The sequence below is a fragment of the Cladophialophora carrionii genome, assembly GCF_000365165.1.
Source record: "Cladophialophora carrionii CBS 160.54 unplaced genomic scaffold supercont1.3, whole genome shotgun sequence".
Classification (NCBI taxonomy): Eukaryota; Fungi; Ascomycota; class Eurotiomycetes; order Chaetothyriales; family Herpotrichiellaceae; genus Cladophialophora; species Cladophialophora carrionii.
Window position 1 is genome coordinate 2,951,668 of NW_008481828.1, and position 11,861 is coordinate 2,963,528.

General features: G+C 54.8%; 5 protein-coding genes and 1 non-coding gene across 6 annotated transcripts; 4 read left to right on the top strand and 2 right to left on the bottom strand.

The window, feature by feature from the left end:
* Positions 1 to 278: 278 nt before the first annotated feature.
* G647_04476 (uncharacterized protein) lies at positions 279 to 2,387 on the top strand (the record flags this gene model as incomplete). Its single annotated transcript, XM_008728819.1, has 1 exon — positions 279 to 2,387. The coding sequence occupies one exon, from the start codon at positions 279 to 281 to the stop codon at positions 2,385 to 2,387; it is 2,109 nt and encodes a 702-aa protein (XP_008727041.1).
* Positions 2,388 to 3,163: 776 nt separating this feature from the next.
* G647_04477 (uncharacterized protein) lies at positions 3,164 to 3,895 on the bottom strand (the record flags this gene model as incomplete). Its single annotated transcript, XM_008728820.1, has 2 exons — positions 3,164 to 3,674; positions 3,801 to 3,895. 2 exons carry the CDS (start codon positions 3,893 to 3,895, stop codon positions 3,164 to 3,166), a joined length of 606 nt encoding a protein of 201 aa, XP_008727042.1.
* Positions 3,896 to 4,990: 1,095 nt separating this feature from the next.
* On the top strand, positions 4,991 to 6,862 carry G647_04478 (uncharacterized protein; the record flags this gene model as incomplete). Its single annotated transcript, XM_008728821.1, has 2 exons — positions 4,991 to 5,024; positions 5,118 to 6,862. The coding sequence occupies 2 exons, from the start codon at positions 4,991 to 4,993 to the stop codon at positions 6,860 to 6,862; spliced, it is 1,779 nt and encodes a 592-aa protein (XP_008727043.1).
* Positions 6,863 to 7,157: 295 nt separating this feature from the next.
* Positions 7,158 to 7,273, top strand: G647_04479. The gene has a single exon (XR_573442.1). It is a non-coding gene; the product is annotated as a 5S ribosomal RNA (ribosomal RNA).
* Positions 7,274 to 9,179: 1,906 nt separating this feature from the next.
* On the top strand, positions 9,180 to 10,847 carry G647_04480 (allantoinase; the record flags this gene model as incomplete). The annotated part of the gene is made up of 1 exon (XM_008728822.1): positions 9,180 to 10,847. The coding sequence occupies one exon, from the start codon at positions 9,180 to 9,182 to the stop codon at positions 10,845 to 10,847; it is 1,668 nt and encodes a 555-aa protein (XP_008727044.1).
* Positions 10,848 to 10,863: 16 nt separating this feature from the next.
* Positions 10,864 to 11,661, bottom strand: G647_04481 (uncharacterized protein; the record flags this gene model as incomplete). The annotated part of the gene is made up of 1 exon (XM_008728823.1): positions 10,864 to 11,661. The coding sequence occupies one exon, from the start codon at positions 11,659 to 11,661 to the stop codon at positions 10,864 to 10,866; it is 798 nt and encodes a 265-aa protein (XP_008727045.1).
* Between the last annotated feature and the right edge of the window lie 200 nt (positions 11,662 to 11,861).

Genomic DNA, 11,861 nt, shown 5'->3' on the forward strand with positions numbered 1-11,861 from the left:
ACCGTCGTGTCAAGCTCTAACGCTTCCTCTGCAGGTATGTTCATCCCATGCTCCAGGTTTCTTAGCTATCCTCTTTGTGCCTGTTGGCCGAGTTGTAGACTACGTGTTCATAAAGACAGTTTCGTCATTGCCCTCTCCAATCTCGTTTCAGATGCGACATCGGCTGACAAGTGCTCCTCACAGTATCCTCTAGCGCGTCTATTCCAGGAAGTTCGACGACAGCATCTGTTATTCAATCTACTTCTGCAATGTCTTCTGCTTATTCCTCGCTGTCAACCATGTCTCAAGGCGTGTCGACGAATGGCGCTGGGCTGACATCAACAACGTCGACAGGCCTGACTACGACCGGTGGTGTCACCTCCCTCTCCACCGTCATCACCAGCTCTGTCGTGCAGACGTCAAGCCCGAGCAGTGTTGTCACTACCACTGCTGCCGCTTCAACGACTATCAGCTCAGTCGCAAGCAGTGCCGTCCAGACAAGCTCGGCAGCGGCCGCCAGTTCGAGTGCCGCCGGTTCAAATGCTCCTGGCAGCTCCACCACAGCCGCAACGTCAGTAGCGTCAAGCACCATTATTACCACGTCTGCCACCACGACATCGACAGAGGCACCATCCAGCACGGTATCCAGCGTTGCCGTCACGACCAGCCCCCTGGCCTCGACCCTTTCTACGGCGTCGACAGCCTCTACAAGCTCGAATGCTGCTCCTCCCAGGTCCACGATCTCCACCGCTGCTGGTGCTGCTACCACGATATCCACTACTTCGAGCGCTGCGACCACGATCTCCACCGCTGCGGGTGCTGCTACCACTAGCTCGACTCTCTCAACTGTTGAAACAACTTCTAGCGCCGCTGCCGCTATCTCGACGCTCTCGACAGTTACAAGCGCTGTTACTACAAGTGCAACAACTTCTACAGCTAGTAGCGTTGCCGGTGCCGGTACGACCTCGACAATCTCTTCCGCGTCCACCGCTGCCCCATCCAGCACGACTTCTCCAATTAATACCACTACTCCTTCTTCTAGCACCCTAGTCACCAGTGTTGCTACTACCACATCATCGGAATCGGGTAGTAGCACAACTTTACTGACTTCTTCGTCTCTAGTATCCTCTTCCACTACTGTTGTCACGTCAGCTTCCACTATTGCTCCAACGACGATCAGCACCACGGTGGCACCCACAACGGTCTCGACCACTACTACAGCAATAGCGACGACCACTATGACCACTTCGGCTGCAGCAGCTGTCACATCTTCGACAACAACGACATTGTCCCCTTCACCAGCCAGCAGCTCGACCACGACCTCTGTGGCTTCGTACAGCCCACCTGCGGGTCCGAACGCCTCGAGCTTGGCCTCAACAGTCCTGGTAGCCCAAGTAACACCTGCTGCAGCGTCAAGTGGCGTGCTCTGCGCAGGGGTCAACTTCCAGACCTCCCCGACCGTTCAGCCCCTCCCAGTCCAAACGGGGGCGTATAACTACCAGAAAGTGGCTCTGTCTAACGCGCCAAATGCCGTCTACGAGATCGAATGCTTCATGAGCTCGGCTTCAGGCACTGCGCCGCCCGCCACCCCCAACGTGAATTCGCTCGAAGCGTGCATGGACCTTTGCAATCAGGCTGGTGCAAGCTGCGCGGTTGCCTACTGGGCATCTTCGCTTGCGCAGTGCTCGCTTTTCCCCGCACAGTCTAGCAATGGTCTGTTGACCCCGAACAGCTTCGTCGGTAACTACGTCCGCACCGCCAGACTCCTGACTTCCACTTCTCCCAATGTCATCGATGCTACTTACCTCCTGGCGCCGGGTTACGACCTCAACCTTTGCGGAGGGCCGAACGCCAACTATTACGACAGGACCTTTGTCGGCGTCTATGGCAGAGGCGCTACCGGTACTGGCGGCCCCTTCATCCAGGGTGGATCCCGCAACGACGTGTTCCTGATCACCTGCGCGGGCTACTCGTATTACACGAGCGGCATTGCTGGCTCTCAAGTGGTCACGTCTACTGCCGCCACGACCTATGGCTTCGGGGGTGTCATCACCACTGCTGACGACTGCGCTCGTCTGTGCGAGATCCTGAACGCCGCGGCCAACTACGGAGGGGGTTGCCGATTGTTCGAGTGGTACGGTTCCAACACCTGCAATCTGTACTCCAGCCGTCCTGGTTTCTCCAATGCGCCTGCTGTCCGAGCTGGCGTCCTCGCCGCCGGAATATCCCGCGCAAGCGCCAGTTCCGAGTTCACCGCCGGTAATGGCGGCCCGCAGAGCTATAGGAAGCGTTCACTTCCCCCTGGCGTCGGCTCGTACCGCCAGCACCCCAGAGATGCTCTCGCTGAGACTGATTACCTGACCCCCGACGTCATCCTTCAGTACAGCAGCAACTCATCGGTTTGGTGATTACCCAGAGTGTGGAAGTGTCATCGGTGGGAGCTCCAGGCCAGCTGGACCAGAAACGTTCTTCTAGACTACGACCGCGACGTGGCTGTTAGGGGTTATCGATCTGGAGCCAGGCAGCTGGCCAAGGGGGTCCAATGTGTCATTCATTGCAAGGGGAATTGAAGCGTGCTGGGGCTTCTGGCTGAGCTAGCGACAATCATTTGGTGGTTGATAAACAAAGCGTGTCATGTTTTGGCAAGGATGGTGTTGGTGTACTCGTTCGTTTTCCATTCCAACATTCGGGCATTGTCGGCTTTCGGAAATCCGAGAAATCTCCTTCCATCTGATCTGCGACCGGCAGGGTAAGGCAAGGCATGGAAGGAAGCTGATCCCGTCACTGTCGTCCGAGGTAGTCTTTCACGCCGATCTTTCCCGGCAGGCTTGACTTAATATATTTTGTGATTTGACTGCAGGATGCTTGCTTTCTCGAGGCTCTTTTCATTCTGGGGATGTGCTGCTGCTGCTTCTGCTTCTGCTTCGCCTAGACCACTATTAGGCCGCTAGTGCTGATTGATACCGTAGGGTCAGTTGAGCTTCCATCACGGGGCACACACATTCTACACAGTATACAATATATACAATAGAATGATGCCATGAACTCCCACCGCACCTGCTTCTCTGTCTGTCTGTCTACGAATCCGTCTGTCCGCACGCAGCCTGTTTAACAACACTCACATCTCACGTCCAAGTTGCATCTTTCCCCCCCTAAGCGACAATCACCTACTTATACTTTAACATCACAACGACGCCGGCTGCGCCATGCCCGGAGTGGCCTCGTAACTGATCCGCCCAGCCGGGAGGAAGAACAAGGCCACGAGCTCCCCATTCCGAACCTCGGGATAATGGTGAGTCCCAGGGCCCGGGCTCGTCCACCCGGCGCCCTGCCACCCCTGCATGCCCTTCAACTGGGCCTTGCTGTTCTCGTCGAGCAATATCACGCAGTTGATCTCGCCGTACGGATGGGCGTGGTACTGGCCGCGGTATTCTTCGTCCCCGGCGGTGGCGATGGCGGACGCGTCGTCGCCCTCACCCTCGGACGACATGTACACGGTAGTGATGGAGATGAAGTTGCTCTCGGGCGTCGGGGCCGCGATGCGACCGCGTCGGTACCGTGGGCCGTCGAGTTCAGTCTGCGCGACCCAGCCTTCTTTCAGCCCGGCGAGGATAAACGAGCGGAAGGCGTCGTAGTAGGGCGTGCCGGGGCCGTGGGTGGCGTTGAGGCGGGCTTCGAGTTCGTGGCCGGGCGTTCTGTTCGGGTTTGTCAGTTCGTGGTTGAGCAAAGGATGATGAAAGGGAAAAAGAAGACTTCATCGTCGGAGGGGCGCCGATATCTGCAGAGGCGGGAAAGGGCGATTCTACGAGGTAATCACTCACAAGTTCTTGACCTCTTTGAAGAATTCGTGACACTTTGCCACGAAGGCCCGTGCGTTTGGGTATTTCTCCAGGTCGAGGACTGGGGCGTCGGCCATGGTTCCGGGCTTGGAGCTGAAGATTCGACGTTCGTGGAATCCGAAATGATGGACAGGACGTGATGGGATGGGTTGATGTAAGATGTGATGATACTCTGAACTGCCCGACGGCTCTACCCCCCTTCCGGTCGATGGTCTGGAATGACAAGATGGATTGAAAGGAGGTGGGATGGAGCAAGATTTTGATATCGGCACTCAGCAGGTGTAGAGGGCACGCGTCTTTCTCTTCAAATAAGCTCGGATCGGTCTGCTGTCTTCGCCTCCTTTTATCGTTCAGACTCGTGCACAGGCCACGTCAGTCCCCCAGCTGTGTCTTTGCCTTGGCTGGTCTTGTTAGGACGCCTTCAGACGTGCCGATTGCAAATCACTTCTGGCGTCGTACATGACCTCTGTCGGTGGCGCGCGATGTCAGTATGTAACCATTATCTGTTCGTACTGCACCCAACATAAGCGAATCATGGTCTAGTCAGACGACGAGGTGCTCGGGGTCGAAATAGTCTTCGGTAGGACATTCCCGCATGTGCCGTCGATCAGGGAAAAAGCCGAATCGCTCTGCCGACCGATAGGTAGTCATGCCTGCTTACATACGCTGTACTCCGTATTCCGACTGGAAATGCGGAGTGTGGAGAGTAGTGAGGCCTATTGAAGAATAGTCAATACTGGAGCTGGGTTTTGACAAGGCCGGCGTGGTGCCCGCTCGCACTGTGCAAGACCCCGTCTGTGCCATCTTGAAGCCATCATTTGCAGGGCGTGGCACGGCGTCGGGGTCAATAAGTCAGGATTCAGCAGCACTTACGCACGAAGCGGTTGTTCAAGCTGATCGTGTTACTCAATCGTTAATGCTGGGTTGAACGCCACGCAGCATATGTTGGACGAGGAGCAGACCTCGACCACTTCATCTGGTTATATAAGTTGTCTCACTTATACCCTTACTGAAAGTGCCAAAGGGTAGATTCGAACGCCTTGGACGCAGAGCTACTTCGCCGATTGTTTGCGAATTGTGAAAGCAGGAGATGCAAAGACCATCCATCGCTGCGTCTTTGATCCGGATACTCTGATAAGCTTCATCTGCTCACGCCCACTGTTGTCATCATCATGGAAAGCTTTGACCTGGTCATCGTAGGAGCAGGTAAGTGGACCCTTGTGTGACAACGCAAAATGGAGAAGAAGGGAAGGATCAAACCACGAGGTCTGGTTCCGGGACCATCTAATGCGCTCACAGGTTGGCATGGCCTTGCCATGGCTAAGACGTACCACGAAGTTTGTCCCGATCATACCATGCTCGTCGTCGATGCTGCGCAATCCATCGGCGGAACCTGGGCAGCGGAACGCCTATACCCTGGTCTCAAGACCAACAATATCATCGGCTCGTATGAATTCGGCGACTTCCCCATGACGCCGGAACATTTCGCTGTCCAGGCTGGGCAACATATCCCTGGCGCCGTTGTGCATGAGTACTTGTGTAGATTTGCCAAAGAGTTTGACCTCACGTCGCGAATAAGGCTGCGGACGAAGGTTGAGTCGGCTGAGATGCAAGAAGGTGGAGATTGGTTGCTTCGAGTGTGCACAATTGGCGTTGGGAGTCGTCAGATATCGACTTTGCTCGCAAGAAGGCTCGTTGTCGCCACCGGATTGACCTCCGAGCCGCATCTACCTGACTATAAGGGCAGGGAGAGCTTCACTGGTAACCTCCTCCATTCGCGCCAGCTGAAAGACCGGGCAGATGATATCCGACAGTCAAAGGAGGTCGTCGTGGTCGGAGCTAATAAATCCGCATGGGACACTTGCTACACCGCAGCAATGGCGGGAGCACATGTTAGTATGGTCATTCGGCCAGGCGGTGGGGGCCCCTCTTGGGTGTGGCCGGTCAAGCTCCCTTTTGGACTCTCCTTGCAGAAGATGGCGACGACAAGGTTCTTCACAATGTTTGACCCTTGCATCTGGAGTGAGAATAGCGGTGGCTTCGGTTGGGCTCGAAGAGTGCTGCACCGAACATGGCTTGGCCGGCAAGTCGTGAAGTGGTTTTGGAAGATGCTCGCCATTCCCGTGCTCTCAGCAAACGGCTATTCCACGCACCCTGAGTTGGCGAAGCTGAAACCTTGGAGCTCAATGTTCTGGATGGGTAACTCCCTGGGAGTACACAACTACGAGACAAATTGGTTCGAATTGGTAAAGCAAGGGAAGATCAACATCCATATCGGCGATGTGACGTCCTTGTCGGGTAACAAGGTGCTTCTCTCGAACGGCATCGTCCTTGTTGCCGACACATTTGTCTCTTGTACGGGGTGGAAGGTGGCGCCGCCGATCGAGTTCTTACCGGAAAGCATCACCGCAGAGTTGGGTATTCCGGGGTTAGGTGGCTCAGAGGATACATCCCTCCTGGAACACGCAGTGGAGGAGATCTCGGGAGCTGTCCCAGAACTGCAAGCAGGTCCGGTCAAAACATTGCCCGAGGGCTCGGCCCCCATTACTTCGACAAGGGACAGCAAAACATCCACACCGTACCGCCTGTACCGCTTCATGGTGCCGCCAACCCTGAAATATCTGGAGTTGCGAAATATAGCCTTCATTGGCGCACATTTGGCACTCAATGCCATCGCGGTCGCACAAGCACAAGCGCTATGGCTAACAGCGTTCTTCGAGGACGGGATTCCTCATCTGGAGCGTTCGAAGTTTGACGTCAACGACATCCAATATCGGACAATACTGCAGAGTGAATACTGTCGACTCAGACATCCTCCCGCCGGCGGCGGGGCGGGGGAGAGATGTCCGGACTTGGTCTTTGACGGACTGCTATACACTGATCTGCTGTTGCGAGATGTCGGACTAGAGACCTTCAGGAAGCGTGGTAGATGGCAGGAACTGTTCCACCGCTACCTTCCGAAAGATTATGCAGGAATGAGCTTCGACTTAGCGACTCATCTGCAGCGTGCCCATCGGGCTCAAAATGCTGGCGGAGCATCGTAGCAGGAGGACGTGTAAGACCTTGCATCAGCTCAAGCAGGAATACTCTCCAAAATACCGCCGCAGGTTCTGTTCCTTCTTCCGACCACTCTCGGTGCCTTGTAGGCCCCTGACACGGGCTCTTCGGTTCCAATCCCTTCTTGTTCTTGTCAGCCGGGTTCGCACAACGCTGAAATCGCTTGTCTCAAGAATGTGGACCTTTGGAGTTCTGGGGTAGAGTGCGCCATGGCACCGGCAGAAGCTGGGGCCGAAGTTAAAACATCCGATATAAGTTCCGCAGGCACAATTTCTCTCGCAATCGACCATAGGATATGGAAAACAGGGCTTCCCGTTCGCTCAGCCGTACTTAAGCCATATGCCGGTCCGTCAGTACTAAGGTGGGTGACCACTTGGGAATCCGGGCTGTCGATTGTTTTTGCTCCTTTTCCTCTCCCACTTGAATCGAGTTCGAAGAGAAAGACGTCTGCAGGTGTCTGAACCCACTCATGCTAGTACTGCAAAGAGATTGGTGATGGTATTTGTCTGGTGCCGGCATGAACTTTTTCACCTGGCTTGCATCTAGCCACTGACATTAGCGTACCGAAAAGTGCCGGGACTGCAGAGACTTGGAGAATGTGCCCACTTCCACTCCCAGGAGCGCGGTCCTGACTCTCCAGTCGAAGTACCCGGGCCTCTGGTGGGCAAATAACCACTATACATGCTTTACGAGTAACAAGCCACGATTGAACCTCACCAAAGTTCTGACCCACCGGAAGTGGATGCAGGCGTTTCCCTCGAAGATCAAGTCTCGCCACCAGATGACCAGCTGCTTTGTGGTGCCTGTATGTATAGCAACGACTTGATAAGGGCGTAACGGTGAAGATCATTGAAGTGGACTCTGATGATCATTACGAGCAGCTGCCTTACAATTAAGTGCCATTGATGTCAGCAATGCGAGGAAACCATGTGTGAACGGTCGTGACTTGATTGTAATCGGACCAAATGCGAAAACAGGCAACAAACTGCGACGGGGACCTTCTCCGCCTAGGGCGCACGTGACAGGAGGCTGTTTTGCTTGGCCTCGTGATCGTCATTTCCTGCTCTCTCCTTCTCCTCACTTTGGACTGATGACATTTTCAAATGGCTGCCTCTGAAATCTCGCTGGACAGAGACATGGATTGTTTTCGTGGTCTCAGGTTGAATTGTTCAAAAGAGCCATGGTGACGCGAGACCCGTCACCTCGTTCCGAGAGACTTCGACCCGCAAAGCTTACCGGAAATGCATTCAGAATAACGTCCACGACTGCATGCACCGATCCAACTTCCCTCGCGTACCTTTGCCCGACGCTTTCGCACGAGCCGCAGAGACACTTACCGGTCCTCATCATTGAAACCGAGCCCGAGGAGTCGAGATCCCTCAGTCCGGCGAGCAGCGGGCGCAGGCAAACCGCGGAGTTCTCCCAAGCGACCGGTAAATGTCTCTACGGCCACGGCTGCGAGAAAAGGTTGACTCTGACATGACGCGGTGGCAGCGCGAAAACTGTGCAAGAGAGGGTTTTCAAAGCACAAACGGTACCAGTCAGGAATTTCGATCGAGTAAAAAGCGAGTTTTATCGAGTAATGGCGGTACATGGCAGGGCTCGCCGACGGCCGAAAACGGGCTAGCACATCCGAGTTCCTTATCAAGGGTCCGATACCCGCGGCCAGAAAACGGTTAGGCGTGGCCCGCGCAGACACATGCGCCCTGGACCACAGCCTCCGTGGGCCTCCCTCTGTTCCCAACGATAACGGGCGCACGTCAGCACAACGCTATCCCGTCTTCCTTTCCCACCAAATCCCTCTTCCGCCGCCTCTGCTTTCCTAACTCTCTTATCGCTACTCGATAAGATCGAGTAAGAGATAGCGGCCCCATATCCTCCACGGCGCGTCGTCTGGTCTCCCTCGCCAATCGCGACGGGTGAGCATTCATGATCTGTCGGACTCCTCCGCATGTATCGCTCCACCGTCCACTATGGGACCTGCCTGGGGATCCCGATGAGATCAATCCTCCCACGCCGTGGCTATGGATGGTGTGGCTCGAAGCAAGAAGAGGCCGTTGAGTGGAGGTAGATCCTTTCTTTGGTGGCTTCTTTGTTCCATCCCGCTTCTAAACCCGCCGGAATCAACAAGTGCTGAGACACGCAGTTGACTTGCATATCGCTTATCATATTGTTGATAAGAAGTATATCTCCCGATTTCACATGCTCAGCGTCCTCACCTTTCCTGTTTGTGTTTTGCAATCCTCTCTATCCTCCGTACATCGAGCCCAGCAAGCGGCCGGGCCTCTTCTACTTACCGCAACCATGACTAGCTTTCCCAGGCCCTGGTCCTTCCACAACTACCCAACGCCTCCGAGATCCCCACCGAATGGCTTATCTGAAGATGGGTACTTCGACTCCCCGATAACCGTCATAGCCTCGTCTCGAGCTATCAGGTCAGGTCGGCTCTCCGCCGCCACTTTGGTTATATCCAACGCCACGGGCAAGATCCTTGCGACATATGATTCGATCGTTCCTGCATCCGACTTCCCTCCCCATACCCCATATACAGACTATTCCCCACATATACTGCTCCCCGGATTGGTCGACGCACACGTGCACCTCAATGAGCCTGGAAGAACAGAATGGGAAGGCTTCTATACCGGGACCCAAGCAGCGGCTTTTGGCGGCGTCACGACGGTGGTGGACATGCCATTGAATGCCATTCCTCCCACGACCACGGTAGCCAACCTACAGGAGAAGATCAAGGCGGCGCAAGGAAAATGTTGGGTCGACGTGGGCTTCTATGGAGGCATTATTCCCGGTAACGAGGCTGAGCTTAAGGCTCTCGTGAGGGAAGGTGTCAGAGGGTTCAAGGGATTCCTCATTGATAGCGGTGTGGAGGAGTTCCCTGCGGTCTCGTCGACAGATATTCAAAAGGTGTTTGCTGAACTGGCCGATGAGCCAACCACGGTCATGTTCCATGCCGAAATGATTCCGCCGATTGCAGATTCGGTCGGAGACGATGTCCAGATTTCGTTACCCCCGATGCAGCCTCATGGGCCGTTAAACGCCTACAGCACATTCCTCGAGTCGCGGCCGCCCTCGTTCGAAACTTACGCCATTGAGGAGATTTTGTCCCTAGCCCACCTGGCTCCTAACCTTGCTTTGCACATTGTGCACTTGTCGGCAATGGAAGCCATACCCCTGTTGAGGAAAGCACGAGCTCAAGGCATCAATATCACCGCGGAGACTTGCCCCCATTACTTATCCTTGGCAGCCGAACAAGTCGCTCTTGGCGACACCCGGCATAAGTGCTGCCCGCCTATCCGCAGCCAGTCAAACCAGGATCGACTTTGGGAAGAGTTAAGACAGTTCGCCGAAGAAGGCGTGATCAAGACGGTGGTGTCGGATCACTCCCCTTGCACGCCGGATCTCAAGATTTTACCTTCGCATATACCCGGGCATATCAGCCCCCCCAAGGACACGGCGAAGTCGCTACAATTAGAAGCCGATCGAGGCGACTTCTTCTCCGCATGGGGCGGCATCTCATCCGTCGGTATGGGTCTACCCATCCTGTGGACAGAAATGTCTCGCCGTGGGTTGGCGGATACGGATTCAGCCATCACCGACGTTGTGAAATGGTGCTGCACCAACACCGCCCTGCAGGTCGGTCTCGAGAAACAGAAAGGAGACCTGGCTGTGGGATTCGATGCCGACATCTGCGTCTTTGACGACACGAAGGAATGGGTCGTTGAGCCTTCAACTATGCTCTTCCGGAATAAGTGTTCCCCGTACCAGGGGAAGACGATGAAGGGGCAGGTCAAGGAGACCTGGCTGCGAGGGCGACAGGTATTTGTGCGAGACGGCAAGAACGGCGGATTCGTCGGGAGAGAATGTCGGGGAATGTTGCTATTGGAACCGAGGTTGAAAGAGTTGAAAAAGGTCAAGAGTTGGTTCCAACGTTGGGTGTATGATTTTGAGAAAGCATGAGAGACATGCGACCATATTAGATTGATATCCCACTTGAACTGAGACCATTCCGGTTTGCATTTTTCTGTTCTTTCTCCCACTTTTCTCGCACTCGCCGTCGCATTCCACCGTTGATGCCTCTACCCCATATCTCCTCCTTCTCCATCATTGTGGCCGCGTCGATTGAAACCGCTCGACCATGTGCGTCTGTCAACATCTGTTCTCCTCTATACTCCCCAATCAGGGTTTTACGCTCTGTTTTGCTCCGCTCCTTCTGTTTGCTCACCGCTACCTTCCTCAGATATGCCATGTACACAACCACTTCAGCCACACCCACCACAATGCCTGTCGCCAAGGATAGCAGAACCCGCACCCCGTCATTTGACCACCACCTCGTCAGGTGAAATACTGCCATGGCGCAAAGGACGATGCTGAGCAGGATATTGAGCACCAGCGAAGGACTTATATCGTCTTTCTCATTGTCGGACGTCAAGCCTGCAGCTTCTCGCTTCGACACCAGGCCGGCATATTCGCGCTGTTCCTGTTCCTTGCGCAGACGATCCATGAGAGCAATGTATTCTGCTGAGGGTTGGGGTTTTGGTGGTGCGGGAGGGATATAGACATGAGTGCCGCGGAGGAGGATGTCTAGCGTGGAGCTTCTTTGACCTTGAGGCTTGGAGAGCCTGCGGGAGAGGGCGATCAGTGTTTTGTGTTCAATCGGTTGCTCACAGGTTGTGGGGAGACTCGTTTCGTCGTTCGTTAGAGCTGAGATATCAGTAGATGAGAGAGAAGAGATGGCGGAAAGAATCCGCGGAGTGGTTTGGAGGAGGACCATATTTAGCGAAAGTGCTATACAGTTCAGATCTCTACAGCCCAGTGCAAAGCGAATTATGGGGTTTCAAGAGGTTGATCGGACATGGACGCAGCCTTGTCTGGAGGATCAGGCTGCAGATCGCGAACGGTGGGTGAACGACACCCCCGCTTTGGCGGTCGCGCTAAAATTTTGACGGACCATTAACAATAATAAAGAAGTGG